The following is a 20793-nucleotide window of genomic DNA, read 5'->3' as shown; positions in this document are numbered from 1 at the left end:
ATGCCAGTGGCTTGGCCATATCACTAGAGATAGAAGAGGAACTCACAGTCACTGTGCGCTAGATAGAGGGAGGATAGATGTGATACATGATAGATGTGATCTCTTTGTGCTTTCACATCTGTCACATCTGTCACACGGACCAAAGTGGCCTGAACAGCACAGTCTAGCAGAACAAGTCTCCCTGAGTAAGCATTTGACGCAAAGTTTGGATGTCGAAAGCTTTGTGTGTTGACAAAGCTACGCTGCCACTCCTTCAGGTATGCAACTCAAACTGCTTGCCTAATTGAACTGCTGACACCTGCCAGGCCGATAATGGCTGCTCAACCTCTCAGAAAGGCTAACTCGGATAGAGGCTGAACTCAACCAAGCGTATAAGGGCTTTTTCACTTATAAAACTCTCACTGAGTTTACCAACATGCGTTTGTATGACTCTTTTCAAGACACAGGGTTTTAAAATAACAAGGGAAACGGGTAGAATAGTCCATTATTATTATCACAAATCACACAAGCAATATGATAAGCAGATAGATCGAGATGCGTTCAGCGCCCTTATCCAACACCTTGTTAGGCTAACAATGCACAGTTTTTGGTCTATTATAATTGTATGAGAAGCACAGCTTTTGATAACGAGAAAATGTGGTCTGTCCTCTATTACAATATAACTAGTTCTTAAATGGTGAAAGAAAAGTCTTAATCCAGGATTTAGATAGATTTCACCTTCAAACTTCACAGTAAAAACAAATCAAATCAAAATCAAATTTATTTATATAGCCCTTCGTACATCAGCTGATATCTCAAAGTGCTGTACAGAAACCCAGCCTAAAACCCCAAACAGCAAGCAATGCAGGTGTAGAAGCACGGTGGTTAGGAAAAACTCCCTAGAAAGGCCAAAACCTAGGAAGAAACCTAGAGAGGAACCAGGCTATGTGGGGTGGCCAGTCCTCTTCTGGCTGTGCCGGGTGGAGATTATAACAGAACATGGCCAAGATGTTCAAATGTTCATAAATGACCAGCATGGTCGAATAATAATAAGGCAGAACAGTTGAAACTGGAGCAGCAGCACAGTCAGGTGGACTGGGGACAGCAAGGAGTCATCATGTCAGGTAGTCCTGGGACATAATAATAAGAAATAATAATAATATCTCTTACTAAAAAGCCTTAGCAATGTTTCAGCAGACAACAGGGCCAGTGACCAAGGCAGGAATGAGCATAAGGTACAGATTGCTCTAAGTTCCTTATGTACAGTTGAAGTCGGAAGTTTACGTACACTTAGGTTGGAGTCGGAAGTTTACATACACTTAGGTTGGAGTCATTAAAACTAGTTTTTCAACCACTCCACACATTTCTTGTTAACAAACTATAGTTTTGGCAAGTCTGTTAGGACATCTACTGTGTGCATGATACAAGTAATTTTTCCAACAATTGTTTACAGACAGATTATTTCACTTATAATTCACTGTATCACAATCCCAGTGGGTCAGAAGTTTACATACACTAAGTTGACTGTGCTTTTAAACAGCTTGGAAAATTCCAGAAAATCATGCCATGGCTTTAGAAGCTTCTGATAGGCTAATTGACAGTCATTTTAGTCAATTGGAGGTGTACCTGTGGATGTATTTCAAGGCCTACCTTCAAACTCAGTGCCTCTTTGCTTGACATCATGGGAAATCTAAAGAATTCAGCCAAGACCTGAAAAGAAATTGTAGACCTCCACAAGTCTGGTACATCCTTGGGAGCAATTTCCAAACGCCTGAAGGTACCACGTTCATCTGTACAAACAATAGTATGCAAGTATTAACACCATGGGACCACGCAGCTGTCATACTGCTCAGGAAGGAGACGCGTTCTGTCTCCTAGAGATGAACGTACTTAGGTGCAAAAAATGCAAATCAATCCCAAAACAACCGCAAAGGACCTTGTGAAGATGCTGGAGGAAACAGGTACAAAAGTATCTATATCCACAGTAAAACAAGTCCTATATCGACATAACCTGAAAGGCCGCTCAGCAAGGAAGAAGCCACTGCTCCAAAACCACCATTAAAAAAGCCAGACTACGGTTTGCAACTGCACATGGGGACAAAGATCGTACTTTTTGGAGAAATGTCCTCTGGTCTGATGAATCAAAAATAGAACTGTTTGGCCATAATGACCATCATTATGTTTGGAGGAAAAGGGGGAGGCTTGCAAGCCGAAGAACACCATCCCAACCGTGAAGCACGGGGGTGGTCGCATCATGTTGTGCGGGTGCTTTGCTGCAGGAGGGATTGGTGCACTTAACAAAATAGATGGCACCACGAGGAAGGGAAATTATGTGGATATATTGAAGCAACATCTCAAGACATCAGTCAGGAAGTTAAAGCTTGGTCGCAAATGGGTCTTCCAAGTGGACAATGACCCCAAGCATACTTCCGAAGTTGTAGGACAACAAAGTCAAGGTATTGGAGTGGCCATCACAAAACCCTGACCTTAATCCCATAGAAAATTTGTGGGCAGAACTGAAAAAGCGTGTGTGAGCAAGGAGGCCTACAAACCTGACTCAGTTACACCAGCTCTGTCAGGAGGAATGGGCCAAAATCCACCCAACTTATTGTGGGAAGCTTGTGGAAGGCTACCTGAAATATTTGACCCACGTTAAACAATTTAAAGGCAATGCTACCAAATACTAATTGAGTGTATATAAACTTCTGACCCACTGGGAATGTGATGAAAGAAATCAAAGCTCAAATGAATCATTCTCTCTCTACCATTATTTTGACATTTCACATTCTTAAAATAAAGCGGTGATCCTAACTGACCTAAGAGAGGGAATGTTTACTAGGATTAAATGTCTGGAATTGTGAAAAACTGAGTTTAAATGTATATGGCTAAAGTGTATGTAAACTTCTGACCTCAACTATCTGACAGCTTCATTTGCATTTGTACATTTGATTCTTTTAGCAGACCCTCTTATCCAGGGCGACTTACAGTGCATCTTCAGATAGCTGGGTGGGTCAACCACATATCACAGTCATAGTATGTATACTCTTCCTCAATAACGGCGAAGTCAGAGGTAGTGTTTTTTCAAGTTAGTTCAAATACATTCCTTCCATAACATGCATATTTTTTTACCCGACTTTAAGCAATCCTATACATTCTTACAACAACATCCATTTCTCTGTAGCCCATCTAAGCTCAGGACCCCCCCCCCCTCAATACACATCATTTACATTTACATTTACATTTAAGTCATTTAGCAGATGCTCTTATCCAGAGCGACTTACAAATTGGTGCGTTCACCTTAAGACATCCAGTGGAACAGCCACTTTACAATAGTGCATCTAAATCTTTTAAGGGGGGTGGGGGTGAGAAGGATTACTTTATCCTATCCTAGGTATTCCTTAAAGAGGTGGGGTTTCAGGTGTCTCCGGAAGGTGGTGATTGACTCCGCTGTCCTGGCGTCGTGAGGGAGTTTGTTCCACCATTGGGGGGCCAGAGCAGCGAACAGTTTTGACTGGGCTGAGCGGGAACTGTACTTCCTCAGTGGTAGGGAGGCGAGCAGGCCAGAGGTGGATGAACGCAGTGCCCTTGTTTGGGTGTAGGGCCTGATCAGAGCCTGGAGGTACTGAGGTGCCGTTCCCCTCACAGCTCCGTAGGCAAGCACCATGGTCTTGTAGCGGATGCGAGCTTCAACTGGAAGCCAGTGGAGAGAGCGGAGGAGCGGGGTGACGTGAGAGAACTTGGGAAGGTTGAACACCAGACGGGCTGCGGCGTTCTGGATGAGTTGTAGGGGTTTAATGGCACAGGCAGGGAGCCCAGCCAACAGCGAGTTGCAGTAATCCAGACGGGAGATGACAAGTGCCTGGATTAGGACCTGCGCCGCTTCCTGTGTGAGGCAGGGTCGTACTCTGCGGATGTTGTAGAGCATGAACCTACAGGAACGGGCCACCGTCTTGATGTTAGTTGAGAACGACAGGGTGTTGTCCAGGATCACGCCAAGGTTCTTAGCGCTCTGGGAGGAGGACACAATGGAGTTGTCAACCGTGATGGCGAGATCATGGAACGGGCAGTCCTTCCCCGGGAGGAAGAGCAGCTCCGTCTTGCCGAGGTTCAGCTTGAGGTGGTGATCTGTCATCCACACTGATATGTCTGCCAGACATGCAGAGATGCGATTCGCCACCTGGTCATCAGAAGGGGGAAAGGAGAAGATTAATTGTGTGTCGTCTGCATAGCAATGATAGGAGAGACCATGTGAGGTTATGACAGAGCCAAGTGACTTGGTGTATAGCGAGAATAGGAGAGGGCCTAGAACAGAGCCCTGGGGGACGCCAGTGGTGAGAGCGCGTGGTGAGGAGACAGATTCTCGCCACGCCACCTGGTAGGAGCGACCTGTCAGGTAGGACGCAATCCAAGCGTGGGCCGCGCCGGAGATGCCCACATGCTAATGCTATCGTCACTAACTCCTTTATAGACCTTTTTTTATTTTTTTTTATAGCTGACACTATCTATCGCCTGACGATAATCGGGTACCATTGACCCAAGCAAGGCTGGGTACATTCTCTAACTCTGTGTGGGTGTGCACAATCTCAGGCTGCTTGCTGCCTGGTGCATGCAAGCATAACCAGAGTGGTTTCTCTTCCAGTCTATGCCTAAATATGGACTTCCCTTTCCTAGGGTCTCCCCAGACCAGACCAATGACTTATCGTAATCATCCATATTACTTAAATTATACATTTTCATTCTAATTCAATCAAGTCTGTCCAAATTCACTTCTTCTTATGCGTCTCTGTGTAGCCTGGCAAAAGCAAACCCAGCACAAACCCAGCACAAACCCAGCACAGACCCAGCACAAACCCAGCACAGACCCAGCACAGTCCCAGCACAAACCCAGCACAAACCCAGCACAGACCCAGCACAGACCCAGCACAAACCCTGCACAAACCCAGCACAGGACACAAACTCATTTGGGGTTGTTGATTCTGTCGAAGCTTACATTTAAAATAAGATCATGTGGGAGGGAAATCACTGCATGGTGAAGTCACCATAAAGTAAAGATCTGTCACCTGTTAGTAAAGTGCATAAAAACAATCTGTACAAAGTGGAATGCATCGACCCTAGTGGCTCTGTTTTCTATTCTGTTGTTGTCATTTTTACTCCCTTTTTCTCCCCAATTTCGTAATTACGATCTCATCGCTGCAACTCCCCAACGGGCTCTGGTGAAGCAGTGGCTCTGCTTTCTATAAAAAAGAAAAGAAAATACAAAGACCACAACGTTCACAGTTAGAATGGACTTTCTAACTTGTCAAATGTCTGAGTGCAAGATGTCCATCAACAAAATGACATCTTGCATGAAAACCCAAAATACATTTTGTCATAAAACAATATGAATACACACAAACACACTGTCCATGTGAAACCCTAACCCCACATGTAACAGTAGATACTCATCTTACCCATACTGCACTGGGTGAAATGACATATCAACATATACATGACAATTAAAACATTCAACAAAATACAGCACCTAAAGCTTTATATGAAATATGTCATTCTGATAATTACTCGCGCTTCAAATAATGTTAACAACTCCACAACGTGGTTCTGAGAGCCCTGGTATTCAGCCAGCAAGGCGCTAACATCCCCATGTCATTCTGAAAGTATCAACAGGCAAACTCGACCATCTGGCATAAATATTACAAAACGCTGCAGATTGTGCAAAATATGATATATTCCAGTACGAGTGTAAAATAAAACGTTTTCATTAACCCAATGTAACGTTGGACCCACGATGGATTCTTCTTCTATGGTATATTGGGGATCGCACAATTTAATGTGCATTCCGCCCCCTATTGTGCAGGATGGAAACAGGATAATTCAATCACATGGTTGCAGTCACTGATAAGGGTGGACAGCTGTGGATGAGTGAGGAATGTGGGCCGAGGTCAGGTTAGGTCACATGACGGGAGAAGGAACAGTTTATTACCTGTATCACTTAACTTCCTGCCTAGCAACAGATATGTATGGCTGTATTGGCTGTCCAGATGTGTAAGGGGGAGACACAGCTGTCCAACTGTTCATCCACTTCCTCCATCTTTCCTCTCCAGTCTGCTCCCCATGATGGATTACAACAGCTCTCCAGTGTAATTGTTTTCTCTCACTCTTACACATTGTGGAGGCACAATCCCATAACTGCTTGCACACATTATTTACAGCTCTCTTAAAGGGACAGTGCTCCTAAGTGGATCCAAATGAATACAGCTATGTGTTTTTACCACCTGGCTACATCTGGATTCGATGTCCATTGTCAATGTCCAGTGTGTGTGTGTGTGTGTGTGGCTACGGTCAGCCTGGGGTCATTGTGATTTAGCTGTGGTATGTGAGTGCGGTTCAGCAGTTTTGCTGAGGCAGCTATAAATACCCCAGGCCCATAGTCCCAGCCTAGCCAACCAGGCTGCTTGGAGAGCCCTTCCCCACAATACCCAGCCCCACAGGGCACTAGTGGGCACGTCCATGGAAGGCAGTATGCTTGTGACAAAGAGTTCTCCTAGGCTCTCTGTTTCCTCCTTCCTCCCTTCTACTCTCTCCTTCCTCTCTTCTTCTCTCTCTCCTTCCTCTCTTCTTCTCTCTCTCCTTCCTCTCTTCTTCTCTCTCTCCTTCCTCTCTTCTTCTCTCTCTCCTTCCTCTCTTCTACTCTCTCTACTTCCTCTCTTCTTCTCTCTCTCCTTCCTCTCTTCTTCTCTCTCTCCTTCCTCTCTTCTTCTCTCTCTCCTTCCTCTCTTCTTCTCTCTCCCCTTCCTCTCTTCTCTCTCCCAAATGTTCACCAGGTCGCCATGGAAACACTCTGGCCGTGCTGAGAATATCTATTAACACACTCGTCATGGCAGGACTACCCCACTCTTTCATTTTTAGTCTTTCTTTCTCTCTCATCTCTCTATGGTTTTCTCACTCCCTTCCTCTCGTCCTCTTTCTTGTCCTCTCTCGCTCTGCTCTTCTGCCTCTCTCTCTCTCTCCTTCTTGTTCACTCTCTCTACATTAATTTTTACCCTTCTCCTTGTCCATCATGCTGAGTATCAGCAACCCTCCTCTCATGGACACCTCCCCCCTCCTCAACCATCCTCTTCATCACATATCCCATTTAAACATCTCTTCAGATTCCTTTTTTCTCTTTTTGTCCTGCAGCATCCCTCCATCTCGTCCCCCAGCCTCGGAATGGCTCTGGTTACCAGGTCACAGAGGAACACAACACAAACACTATACATTTCAAATAGAGAATGCATCCCAAATGGCAACATATTCCCTATATAGTGCACTTCTTTTCACCAGAGCCCTATGGGTGGACTTTATATGAAATAGGGTACCATTTGAAAGACATCAAGAGTGCTGCTCTCTGAACAGTGCAGGCCCAGTGTAAGCAGCCAGCCTCTCCTTCTTCCCCCAGTGCCCCCCCTCTATTCTCCTGCTTGGTATTCAGGTGTGGTGCTGGAGGTGCAGTCTGGTAGAGTGCAGTATGGAACTACATCAGCCCTCCATCATTAGACATTCCTCTCTAAGCAAACACACAGCCCGTCTGGACTGTCAGTCTGAGGGGACAGAGAGACAGAACACGGCTGCACACTGGAGGTGTGTGTGTGTTTGGGGCAAGATTGTGTGTGTGCGCGAGTGTGTGTTTACTAAGTGAGTGTGTATGTGTACGAGCGCACGTATGGGAAATATCTTATGTTGTTGTTAAGACCAATTACATGGAAGCCCGGACTGAGTCTAACCTGAAACTCTACAGTAGCAGCGACGAGTTGCGTATAACCTGAGTTATTCCTATTGCAAAAGCATCAGATGATGGTTTTGTGGGTAGCCTCTCAATATAACATTCTTGACATAGGGATACTCAATCCTACTCATCGTTGCCGGGTGCAAGGTGAATAATACTGTATGTAGACGAGTGCATTGAGATGGATATGCTTTCAAGGGCCTTCAGCTGCTCTATAATGTTAAAGCTGGACTGACAACGTGAGAGACAAAGATAAAGAAGGCGATAGAGAGAGAGAGAACGAGAGCGGGAGAAAGGTAAAGAGAGAGGTCGTGCGTGCGGACAGACGTCTACACCCCAGGCTACCCTCAGTAGGCTTCACATTGTGCCTGTAATCTGCTTAACTAGCTCTCTGCTCTACACATTCTCCCTTGCAGATGGTGCTCACACACTGCACCCAAAAACTACACACACTGTAGAGCAGGAACCCAGAGAGCAGGAACACAATACAGATATAGTGTGCTGTAAGTAACACCTGGTGAAAGAATGGTTGAATAGCAGGTACTGTATGCACATAAATGCCCTCACAATCTGGATACGTGAGTGTGTGTACAGGCCTAAAGTTGTGTGTATCTGTTCAACAATTATACTCACTAGGCCTTTATCCCAAATGATATGGCACCCTATTCCCTGAGGGCCCTGATCAAAAGTAGTGCACTATATAAGAAATGGGATGCCATTTGGGACTCAACCTAGTCGAATAAACAAGCAAACCAACTAACTTTCTGTACATACTGCTTCAAAAACACACTGCCAGTCAACCATGGACCCTGACCCACTTTTACAGTGAGAGAGAGTGTGTTAGAGTTTCTGAGTATCTTGCTGCTCAGTGTTCGGGCTCTCAGGGTCATTGTGTTCTCAACCCGAGGGAACAGGTCTTTGTGGAGAGCCTGGTACATTGTCACAAAGCCAGTTGGAACAGCGCTGTCACTGTCATCACAGAAACCACCATGAACTATCTCTCCCATCCAAACCCCAGCCTTCTCTCTCTCTCTCTCTCTCTCCAGGGCCAACATTCTCCCTCCGCTTTGGGCTTTAAGCCTATTCAGAGCCATGTGTTCTATTCAGACAGCTCCCCCCATCTTTCTCTCTCTGTCTCTCTCTCCATCTCACTCTCTCTCTCGCGCTGTCTCTCTCTGTCTCTTCTCTCTCCATCTCACTCTCTCTCTCACTCTGTCTCTGTCTCTCTCACTGTCTGTCTCTCACTCTGTCTCTCGCTGTCTCTCTCTCTCTCTCCCCATCTCACTCTCTCTCTCTCTCTCTCTCTCTCTCTCTCTCTCTCGCTCTCTCTCGCTCTCTCTCCTGTCAATAGAAAGCAGAGAGCATGTACGCCAATGTGGGCGCCTCCAAGTTGAATAGCCGTGAAAGGTTTATATTCATGATTCAAGGGCATGACGTTAACATTTACTATTCAAGTGCATATTGACATTTTTGTTCTCATATTGCAGTTGGAAACCTTCCACAGCAACTGGAAACAAGGACGATGGTTAAAAATAATTTGTTCTATGTCAACCACAATAATGATTCAGTTATCAAATGTGGAACATTTTTATTTAGCTAAAAAAATATATATTTTGAGGCAGATGGTTTATTTATCTCGTACTCCATACAGGCCAATGAAAGGCTGGTGTATGTTTGCTGCTGGCTCCACCCAAGTATTGTTCTCTCTCTCTTCTCTCTCTCTTCTCCCTACTGTTCTATCCATCTCTCTCTCCTCCTAGGTGAGCTAGTCCTACCCCTCCCAGCCACGCCCGGCATCTTCTCCCCGTCTCTCTCTTCGTCCGCCTCATCCATCTCTTCCCCCGGCATTCTCCGCCATGGCACTCCTCTCCACCGCTCTCTCTGCCTCTGTCCCCTTCCTCCTCTTCCTCCTCCTCCCCCTTCCTTCGCCCTGCGCCCTGGAGTCTCTACGAGGAGGAGGAGGAGAGGAAGAGAACCGCTCCATCTCCACCATGTCCTATCCCTCCATGTCTCCGGAGTTCTGGAGCAACAGCAGCACGGGGCTGGGCAGCAGTTCAAAGTGCTCGCAGCCGGTGGTGTGCAGGCCGGGCACCCTGCTGCCCGTGTGGAAGCCCCTGAGCCCCGGGCTGGGCGACCAGGTAGCCAGGGCCGTGGTCTACTTCACCTGTCTCATGTACATGTTCCTGGGAGTGTCCATCATCGCAGACCGCTTCATGGCCTCTATCGAGGTCATAACCTCACAGGTTGGTACCGTGGGACAGATCGATCCATATGATAGAGTTGCTAAAGCATTGCACTAGGGATGTCGTCTCATTCACTACAGAATGAAAATGACATAGAAACAGAATGAAGAGATGCTATTTTTACAGAGAGAGCTCTCCCACTCTTAGACCCAGTGGTTGGCTCTCCTTTACTCACCTCTCCCTAGACTACATTAACTGTCACTCAAACACAGTGAACATCGAAACACTCTATAATAAAGGCATTGTAAAACTGGCCTCCGCAGGGGTGATAGACATAGCAGTTTCCATCTCCAGGAATGCCGCCTTGCTTCTCGGTGTTACCACAGACAGCTCAAATGAACGTTTTATTTCTATGTTTGGGTTTCCACATTTCTTGTAGTGACTGACTCTGGGGCCATATGGAATTCCAATATTTCAATACTTCTCTGCTGACTCAATAAACTGAAAGAGATTCTACCCTTGGGTTGGAACCGGTTCAGAGAACCGAACCGAAAACCGGAAAATAATGAACATTTTGAAGAAACGGAACCCGGGAATGAGAGTGATACAGTTCCGCAGCAGAGCCATTATTTTAAAAGCACGGGAACTGGTTCAGAGTTACTTTATGTTCTGGGCATGTTTTTCTAGTCCCACAAAAGGACACAACAAAGCAGCTATGCAAAAAGCCCTCACTCTGTCACTCGGAAACTGTGTCCAGTGTCTGCCTGCAAGCTGAAACTCTTTGCCAGTGTGTGTGGGTGTAAGCTACCTGCACTTCCCCCTCCGACAGAGAGACAACATGGTGCAGTTTGAGGCCATGTGGCGGAGAGTGATGCGAGGGCTGGAGATGTCATCAGGTGGTTCTGGGCATGTGTTATGTAGTTGAGGGTTGTGTGATGTCGTTTGTATGTTTTGTAATTGTTCGTTTAAAAAAAAAAGATATTTAAAAAAATATATATATTAGAGAATAATAGATTTTCAATGCTAGTTAAAAAGGAACACAAAGGAACGATATAAACAGGTACTTTTTAAAGTTCGAACTGGTTTGGAAAATAATAGGAGACTTAGTGTATTGAATTATTGGTTCCATCTGATTTAAAGCTTCAGATAATTGGTCCAGACTCTTTGACATTGTTATAAATTGGATTTCTCTGCTGACAAGAGTTTTTTTCAACAAACTGAAGTAGATTCTAGCCCTGGAATCGATTCAATCATCAATTAACCTGCTAATGATTATTCCATTTCAGTTCATTGTTGGGCCATCGAAAACCATTGTGAATTTACTAGTTACAGTTGAAGTCGGAAGTTTACATGCACTTAGGTTGGAGTCATTAAAACTCGTTTTTCAACCACTCCACAAATTTCTTGTTAACAAACTATAGTTTTGGCAAGTCGGTTAGGACATCTACTTTGTGCATGAGACAAGTAATTTATTGTTTCACTTATAATTCACTTTATCACAATTCCAGTGCATGAGAAGTTTACATACACTAAGTTGACTGTGCTTTTAAACAGCTTGGAAAATTCCAGAAAATTATTTCATGGCGTTAGAAGCTTCTGATGGGCTAATTGACATCATTTGAGTCAATTGTAGACCTCCACAAGACTGGTTCATCCTTGGGCGCAATTTCCAAACGACTGAAGGTACCACGTTCATCTGTACAAACAATAGTACGCAAGTATAAACACCATGGACCACGCAGCCGTCATACCGCTCAGGAAGGAGATGCATTCTGTCTCCTAGAGATGAATGTACTTTGGTGCGAAAAGTGCCAGTCAATCCCAGAACAACAGCAAAGGACCTTGTGAAGATGCTGGAGGAAACAGGAACAAACGTATCTATATCCACAGTAAAACGAGTCCTATTTCGACATAACCTGAAAGGCCGCTCCGCAAGGAAGAAGCCACTGCTCCAAAACCGCCATAAAAAAGCCAGACTACGGTTTGCAACTGCACATGGGGACAAAGAACTTACTTTTTGGAGAACTGTCCTCTGGTCTGATGAAACAAAAATTGAAGTGTTTGTCCATATTGACCATCGTTATGTTTGGAGGAAAAAGGGGGAGGATTGCAAGCTGAAGAACCCCATCCCAACCGTGAAGCACGTGGTGGCAGCATCATGTTGTGGGGGTGCTTTGCTGCAGGAGGGACTGGTGCACTTCACAAAATAGATGGTATCATGAGGTAGGAAAATTATGTGGATATATTGTTGCAACATCTTAAGACATCAGTCAGGAAGTTAAAGCTTGGTTGCAAATGGGTCTTCCAAATGGACAATGACCCCAAACATACAACAAAGTCGGCCATCAATCCTATAGAAAATTTGTGGGCAGAACTGAAAAAGCGTGTGTGAGCAAGGAGGGCCTACAAACCTGACTCCGCTACACCAGCTCTGTCAGGAGGAATGGGCCAAAATTCACCCAAGCACAGGCCTGGCTCTCTCTGGCAAGGAGCACAGGCCCTCTCAGTAATACATTTCAACTCTATATCCGACATCGTATGGGTGTCTTCTTTTCTTTAAGCCCATAACCATGTGTGTGAGGTGTAGACTTTTGTTTCAAAGTAGATTTGTTTACGACTACCAAGAAACACTCTGTGTGACCCTGATTTAGCCCACTGCAGTAAAATGAACCAACCCCACATCTCAAGGTCACTGTAAATGTAAAGGAACCTGCAAGTCAGCATTTCGTAGGACAGTGTAACCCATGCATCCAACCAATAAAACCTGAAACGTCTGCATGGCCCGTCGTCCATCACACCTCCATTCACTAGATCACTAGGGTAGGTAACAACATCTCCACCCCACTGATCCTCAACACTGGGGCCCCACAAGGGTGCGTTCTCAGCCCTCTCCTGTACTCCCAGTTCACCCACAACTGCGTGGCCATGCACGCCTACAACTCAATCATCACGTTTGCAGACGACATTAGTGTTAGGCTTGATTACCAACAACGACGAGACGTCCTACAGGGAGGAGGTGAGGGACCTCGGAGTGTGGTGTCAGGAAAATAACCTCACACTCAACATCAACAAAACAAAGGAGATGGTCGTGGACTTCAGGAAACAGCAGAGGGAGCAGCCCCCTATCGACATCGACGGGACAGCAGTGGAGAGGGTAGAAAGTTAAGTTCCTCGGCGTACACATCACGGACAAACTGAAATGGTCCACCCGCACAGACAGCGTGGTGAAGAAGGCGCAACAGCGCCTCTTCAACCTCAGAACACTCCCCAACTTTTACAGAAGCACAATCGAGAGCATCCTGTCGGGCTGTATCACCGCCTGGTACGGCAACTGCTCCGCCCATAACCGTAAGGCTCTCCGGAGGGTAGTGAGGTCTGCACAACGCATCACCGGGGGAAAACTACCTGCCCTCCAGGACACCTACACCACCCGATGTCACAGGAAGGCCAACAAGATCATCAAGGACAACAACCACCCGAGCCACTGCCTGTTCACCCCGCTATCATCCAGAAGGCGAGGTCAGTACGGGTGCATCAAAGCTGGGACCGAGGGACTGAAAAACAGCTTCTATCTCAAGGCCATCAGACTGTTAAACAGCCACCACTAACATTGAGTGGCTGCTGCCAACATACTGACTCAACTCCAGACACTTTAATAATGGAAAGATTGATGTAAAAAAATGTATCACTAGCCACTTTAAACAATGCCACTTAATATAATGTTTACATACCCTACATTACTCATCTCATATGTATATACTGCACTCTATACCATCTACTGCATCTGGCCTATGCCGTTTTATACCATCACTCATTCATATATCTGTATGTACGTATTCTTATTCATTCCTTTACATTTGTGTGTGTATATGGTAATTGTTGTGAAATTGTTAGGTTAGATTACTCGTTAGATATTGCTGCATTGTCGGAACTAGAAGCACAAGCATTTCTCTACACTCTTACGCACATCTGCTAACCATGTGTATGTGACAAATTTGATTTGATTAGAATAACAGATTGTCCCCTCTCCTTCTGTCAGGCAGTCGGGGACACGTCCTCCCTCGTGGCAGGATACTGTAAATACCATCCGTCATGCTTATATGTGGAGAAGAATGTAATCTCCAGGTTCCCACTACTCCCCATCTCAGGCCTATGAGCAGTTTTTCTTCTTTTACAGTAATTATCTAAATGAGATGAAGATATGTATGAGTCTGGTGGTGAGATACTGGAGTGTGATGGAGGGGGAATAGAGTGATGGCCTGTGTGTGTGACCCCCCCCCTCTCTGTCTGTCCTGCAGGAGAAGGAAGTGACCATCACCATGCCAGGCGGAGAGACGTCTGTGGCCACTGTACGTATCTGGAACGAGACTGTGTCCAACCTGACTCTGATGGCTCTAGGCTCCTCCGCCCCAGAGATCCTGCTGTCGGTCATAGAGGTGGGTGTCACATCATAAAGACTCCCCCGACCACAACTCATAAGCGGGTGTCACATCATAAAGACTCCCCCGACCACATCTCATAAGTGGGTGTCGCATCATAAAGACTCCCCCGACCACATCTCATAAATGGGTGTCGCATCATAAAGACTCCCTCGACCACATCTCATAAGTGGGTGTCACATCATAAAGACTCCCCCGACCACAACTCATAAGTGGGTGTCACATCATAAAGACTCCCTCGACCACATCTCATAAATGGGTGTCGCATCATAAACACCCCCTCCCAGCGACATCATATCAGCAGCAGTGTATTATACTGGAATGAAGCTGAAAATGAAACGGATATCTACTTTAAACGTATTGTCAAATCTTACCAATATAACATTTACGTACAATTTGTACATGGCCTTTTTGATTTATACTAACAGTTCTCTAAAAGTCTCTCTCTCCTTTGTCTCCCGGGGGTTAGGTATGTGGGCACGGGTTTGAGGCGGGTGAGCTGGGACCTGGCACCATCGTGGGCAGCGCCGCCTTCAACATGTTTGTGATCATCGCCATCTGTGTGTGGGTCATCCCTGAAGGAGAGACCAGGAAGATCAAACACCTGCGTGTGTTCTTCATCACAGCCTTCTGGAGTATCTTCGCCTATATCTGGCTCTTCCTCATCCTTTCTGTCATCTCACCTGGAGTAGTGGAGGTGTGTGTGTGTGTGTGTGTGTGTGTGTGTGTGTGTGTGTGTGTGTGTGTGTGTGTGTGTGTGTGTGTATAAAACAATTAATCCCAGTTCGGATGTATGTCTTGTAATGGTCCCCTGTCTTTGTTTGTGTTCAGGTGTGGGAGGCCCTGGTCACCCTGCTCTACTTCCCTGTGTGTGTGATCCTGGCCTGGATCGCCGACCGACGCCTGCTTTTCTACAAGTACATGGCCAAGCGTTACCGCGCCGACAAGCACGGCATCGTCGTGGAGACGGAGGGGGACACAACTCCGAAAGGCTTCGAGATGATTATGGACGGAAAGTTCCCACCAAGGGGAGGGGCGGTGGGAATGATGCCCAGTGAGAACTGCCAGGATGGGGCCAACAATGCGGCGGGCACCGTGTCCTACCTGCCCAACTCCAACAGCACCATGGTGACCGTAGAGAATACCAAGGAGCTGGACGAGAGCCGCAAGGAGGTGAGAGAGACCTGCTGTTAGAGGGATTAGAGAGAGAGAGGTGTACAGTAGGGAGGAGGAGGAGGAGAGAGAGAGAGAGAGAGAGAGAGTGTACAGTAGGGAGGAGGAGGAGTAGAGAGAGAGAGAGTGTACATTAGGGAGGGAGAGAGAGGTGTACAGTAGTTGAGGGGGAGAGGGAGAGAGTGTACAGTAGGGAGGAGGAGGAGGAGAGAGAGAGTGTACAGTAGGGAGGAGAGGGAGAGAGAGGTGTACAGTAGGGAGAGAGAGAGAGGTGTACAGTAGGGGGGAGAGATAAGTGTACAGTAGGGAGGAGAGAGAGGTGTACAGTAGGGGGGGAGAGGGAGAGAGAGAGTGTACAGTAGGGAGGGGGAGAGGGAGAGAGAGGTGTACAGTAGGGAGGGGAGAGAGAGGTGTACAGTAGGGAGGGGAGAGAGAGGTGTACAGTAGGGAGGGGGAGAGGGGAGAGAGGTGTACAGTAGGGAGGGGAGAGGGAGAGAGAGAGTGTACAGTAGGGAGGAGAGGGAGAGAGAGGTGTACAGTAGGGAGGAGAGAGAGAGGTGTACAGTAGGGAGGGGGAGAGAGAGGTGTACAGTAGGGGGGGAAGTGTACAGTAGGGAGGGGGGAGAGAGAGAGGTGCCCAGTAGGGAGGAGGAGAGAGAGAGAGGTGTACAGTAGGGAGGAGGAGAGAGAGAGGTGCCCAGTAGGGAGGAGGAGAGAGAGAGGTGTACAGTAGGGAGGAGGGGAGAAAGAGAGAGGTGTACAGTAGGGAGGAGGAGAGATAGAGGTGTACAGTAGGGAGGAGGAGAGAGAGAGATGTACAGTAGGGAGGAGAGAGAGAGGTGTACAGTAGGGAGGAGAGAGAGAGAGGTGTACAGTAGGGGGGAGAGAGAGAGAGGTGCCCAGTAGGGAGGAGGAGAGAGAGAGGGGTGTACAGTAGGGATGAGGAGAGAGAGAGGTGCCCAATAGGGAGGAGGAGAGAGAGAGAGGTGCCCAGTAGGGAGGAGGAGAGAGAGGTGTACAGTAGGGAGGAGAGAGAGAGATGTACAGTAGAGGAGGAGAGAGAGAGGTGTACAGTAGGGAGGAGAGAGAGAGGTGTACAGTAGGGGGGAGAGAGGTGCCCAGTAGGGAGGAGGAGAGAGAGAGAGGTGTACAGTAGGGAGGAGGGAGAGAGAGAGAGGTGTACAGTAGGGAGGAGGAGAGAGAGAGAGGTGCCCAGTAGGGAGGAGGAGAGAGAGAGGTGTACAGTAGGGAGGAGAGAGAGAGAGGTGTACAGTAGGGAGGAGAGAGAGAGAGGTGTATAGTAGGGGGGGGAGAAGTGTACAGTAGGGGGAGAGAGAGAGGTGTACAGTACGGGGAGAGAGAGAGAGGTGCCCAGTAGGGAGGAGGAGAGAGAGAGAGGTGTACAGTAGGGAGGAGAGAGAGAGAGAAGTGTACAGTAGGGAGGAGAGAGAGAGAGAGGTGCCCAGTAGGGGGGAGAGAGAGAGAAGTGTACAGTAGGGAGGAGAGAGAGAGAGGTGCCCATTAGGGAGGAGGAGAGAGAGAGAGGTGTACAGTAGGGAGGGGGAGAGAGGGGTACAGTAGGGAGGGGGAGAGAGAGGTGTACAGTAGGGGGAGAGAGAGAGAGAAGTGTACAGTAGGGAGGAGAGAGAGAGAGGTGCCCATTAGGGAGGAGGAGAGAGAGAGAGGTGTACAGTAGGGAGGGGGAGAGAGGTGTACAGTAGGGGAGGGGGAGAGAGAGGTGTACAGTAGGGAGGAGAGAGAGGTGTACAGTAGGGAGGAGAGAGAGAGGTGTACAGTAGGGAGGAGGAGAGAGAGAGAGGTGTACAGTAGGGGGGAGAGAGAGAGGTACAGTAGGGGGAGAGAGAGAGGTGTACAGTAGGGAGGAGGAGAGGGAGAGGTGTACAGTAGGGAGGAGAGAGAGAGGTGTACAGTAGGGAGGAGGAGAGAGAGAGAGGTGTACAGTAGGGAGGGGGAGAGAGAGAGAAGTGTACAGTAGGGAGGAGAGAGAGAGAGGTGTACAGTAGGGAGGAGGAGAGAGAGAGTGTACAGTAGGGAGGGGGAGAGAAAGTGTACAGTAGGGAGGAGAGAGAGAGGTGTACAGTAGGGAGGAGGAGAGAGAGAGGTGTACAGTAGGGAGGAGGAGATAGAGAGAAGTGTACAGTAGGGAGGAGGAGAGAGAGGTGTACAGTAGGGAGGGGGAGAGAGAGAGAAGTGTACAGTAGGGAGGAGGAGAGAGAGAGAGGTGTACAGTAGGGAGGAGGAGAGAGAGAGAGGTGTACAGTAGGGAGGAGGGGAGAGAGAGAGAAGTGTACAGTAGGGAGGGGGAGAGTGAGAGGTGTACAGTAGGGAGGAGGAGAGAGGTGTACAGTAGGGAGAAAGAGGTGTACAGTAGGGAGGGGGAGAGAGAGAGAAGTGTACAGTAGGGAGGAGGAGAGAGAGAGAGGTGTACAGTAGGGAGAGAGAGGTGTACAGTAGGGAGGAGGGGAGGGAGAGAGAGAGAGGTGTACAGTAGGGAGGAGGGGAGAAAGAGAGAGGTGTACAGTAGGGAGGAGGAGAGAGAGAGAGGTGTACAGTCGGGAGGAGGAGAGAGAGCGAAGTGTACAGTAGCGAGAGAGAGGTGTACAGTAGGGAGGAGGGGAGAAAGAGAGAGGTGTACAGTAGGGAGGAGGAGAGAGAGAGAGGTGTACAGTAGGGAGGAGGAGAGAGAGAGAGGTGTACAGTAGGGAGGAGGAGAGAGAGAGAGGTGTACAGTAGGGAGGAGGAGAGAGAGAGGTGTACAGTAGGGAGAGAGAGGTGTACAGTAGGGAGGAGGGGAGAGGTGTACAGTAGGGAGAGAGAGGTGTACAGTAGGGAGGAGGAGAGAGAGAGGTGTACAGTAGGGAGGAGGAGAGAGAGAGCGGTGTACAGTAGGGAGGAGGAGAGAGGTGTACAGTAGGGAGGGAGAGAGAGGTGTACAGTAGGGAGGAGGAGAGAAGTGTACAGTAGGGAGGAGGAGAGAGGTGTACAGTAGGGAGGAGGAGAGAGGTGTACAGTAGGGAGAGAGGTGTACAGTAGGGAGGGGGAGAGAGAGAGGTGTACAGTAGGGAGGAGGAGAGAGGTGTACAGTAGGGAGAGAGAGGTGTACAGTAGGGAGAGAGGTGTACAGTAGGGAGGGGGAGAGAGAGAGGTGTACAGTAGGGAGGAGGAGAGAGAGAGGTGTACAGTAGGGAGGAGGAGAGAGAGAGATGTACAGTAGGGAGGAGGAGAGAGAGGTGTACAGTAGGGGGGGGGGAGAGATGTACCGTAGGGAGGAGGAGAGAGAGAGATGTACAGTAGGGAGGAGGAGAGAGAGATGTACAGTAGGGAGGAGGAGAGAGAGGTGTACAGTAGGGAGGAGGAGAGAGAGAGGTGTACAAGAGAGAGAGAGAGAGAGGTGTACAGGAGAGAGAGAGGGGGAGGTATGGAGGGAGAGATAGGGAGGGAGAAAGAGAGAGAGAGGTGTACAGTAGGGAGGAGGAGAGAGGGAGGGGGGGTTATGGAGGATATACTCATCTCATTCATGTACACCCACATAGCACCTGTCAGGAATAGATAGGGCTAGAGAGAGTAAAAGAGATGGAGAGAAGAAGAGGATACACCCACCTCAACCACACATACAAACACACTGGAGCAAAGGAGACCATTAAGAGCTACTAACGTGCTGAACCTACAAGAGTCACAAACCTTCTCTCTGTGTCGAGGTTGTGTGTCTGTGTCCCTCTTTTTCAGCCGCTGTTCCTCTGCCCCTAGGTGATCCGCATCCTGAAGCAGCTGAAGCAGAAGTTTCCGGACAAGGAGCTGGATCAGCTGGTAGATCTTGCCAACTACTACGCCCTCCTCCATCAACAGAAGAGCCGCGCCTTCTACCGCATCCAGGCTACGCGCATGATGACCGGCGCCGGCAACGTGCTCAAGAGGCACGCCGCCGACCACTCCCGCCGCGCCGCCGCCGTGGACGAGGAAGTGGTCTGCGAGGACGACGACCTGGCTGAGTGCAGCCGCCTGGCGTTCGAGAGCACCCACAGCCAGTGTATGGAGAACTGCGGCGTACTGAGGCTGGCTGTGGTGTGTCAAGGGGGCCTGGGGGAGAGCACCTTCTACGTGGACTACCGGACCGAGGACGGCTCGGCCAATGCCGGGTCTGACTACGAGTACAGCGAGGGAACGCTGGTGTTCAAACCCGGAGATACCCGCAAGGAGATCAAGGTGAGGGGTCAGTGGAAGGGAAGGAAAGTAAACAGTAATGTACAGTTATAATCAATTATAGTAAGAAGCATTGCACAACTGTGCTGCCAAGCAGATCCCCAGCAAGGTCGTTAGACCTGCTTGTCGTGGGCAGGTCCAGACGTCACGTAATGGAAGGTGCAGAAAACAGCCGTAGAAACCGATTACCCTCTGAATTAGAGTCCTCTCTGTCCCTGATCAACCGTCTCATATTGTCTTAGAGGAGCCAGTAGAACTGGAGAGTCTTCCGGAAGCTAGAGCACATTAAAGTCTGCCTCATGGTCCTGACTGACAGTGGATACGACTTCATCTGAGGGGGAGAGACGGTGAAAAAAGGAAGTGGGCTTTGAAGTGTTTTGTCCTTGGAGAGGATGTTTCTCTCTTTGAACTTCGTCGTAGTTTTCACGTCATTTCATGTTCACGCTTAGACAGAGGACAAAGAGAATGTGTATTTCTGGATCGCAGGAGGGGTGTTGAGGAAAGGGAGAAAACAAGGAATGTGAAGAGAGAGAGAGAGCGAGTTTGGGAACAACTCAATTGCGTTATTTCATCACAGTAGCTTGTCAACCATTAGACATGAATGAGTGACTACAACAATCAATCCTTTAATGTCCCAAGTCTTTGACGATCAGTGAGGTTGATTTGACGCGTCTCTCTCAAGCGTTTGTGGTCTGTAACAGCTGTCACATTCTGTCTTCAAACAAGTGTTCCTCTTATCCTTTTAAAGACTGGCACTTCCTCCAAAGACGAGCGAGTACACAATAGTTGTGTGTATCTACCGACGGCCTGTATAGGTCCGGAAAGATACATCCGTTGTTTTGTTCTTTTTGTTTGGCTCTGCCTGCAAAACACGCTGGATGATTCAGAATCCATTGAAGAGCTTGAACGATTCATTGACGAGAGACACTTACGAACTCAAAGGTTTCTGAGGATTCAAGCATTGTTAAGGACAACCAACCAACCCAATCAGCAAAACAAACCAAAGCCAAGTTGGCCAATGGGTATCAGCGATGGA

The 20793-nt window shown here is 48.0% G+C and overlaps 1 protein-coding gene across 1 annotated transcript in view; it reads left to right on the top strand.

The window, feature by feature from the left end:
• Window positions 1–9505: 9505 nt before the first annotated feature.
• LOC115141656 (sodium/calcium exchanger 2-like) overlaps window positions 9506–20793 on the top strand; it is a 35241-nt gene continuing 23953 nt past the window's right edge. Inside the window, exons 1-5 of the mRNA XM_065000253.1 lie at window positions 9506–9984; window positions 14223–14360; window positions 14833–15060; window positions 15195–15536; window positions 19305–19760. Of these exons, the coding sequence (XP_064856325.1) occupies window positions 9598–9984; window positions 14223–14360; window positions 14833–15060; window positions 15195–15536; window positions 19305–19760 (1551 nt within the window). The 5' untranslated portion in view covers window positions 9506–9597. The remainder of the gene's footprint in view (window positions 9985–14222; window positions 14361–14832; window positions 15061–15194; window positions 15537–19304; window positions 19761–20793) is intronic.

The sequence above is a fragment of the Oncorhynchus nerka genome, linkage group LG14 (assembly GCF_034236695.1).
Source record: "Oncorhynchus nerka isolate Pitt River linkage group LG14, Oner_Uvic_2.0, whole genome shotgun sequence".
In the NCBI taxonomy this organism is placed as follows: domain Eukaryota; kingdom Metazoa; phylum Chordata; class Actinopteri; order Salmoniformes; family Salmonidae; genus Oncorhynchus; species Oncorhynchus nerka.
The sequence above is the reverse complement of the archived record's forward strand: the minus strand, read 5'-3'. Positions and strand labels throughout refer to the sequence as shown.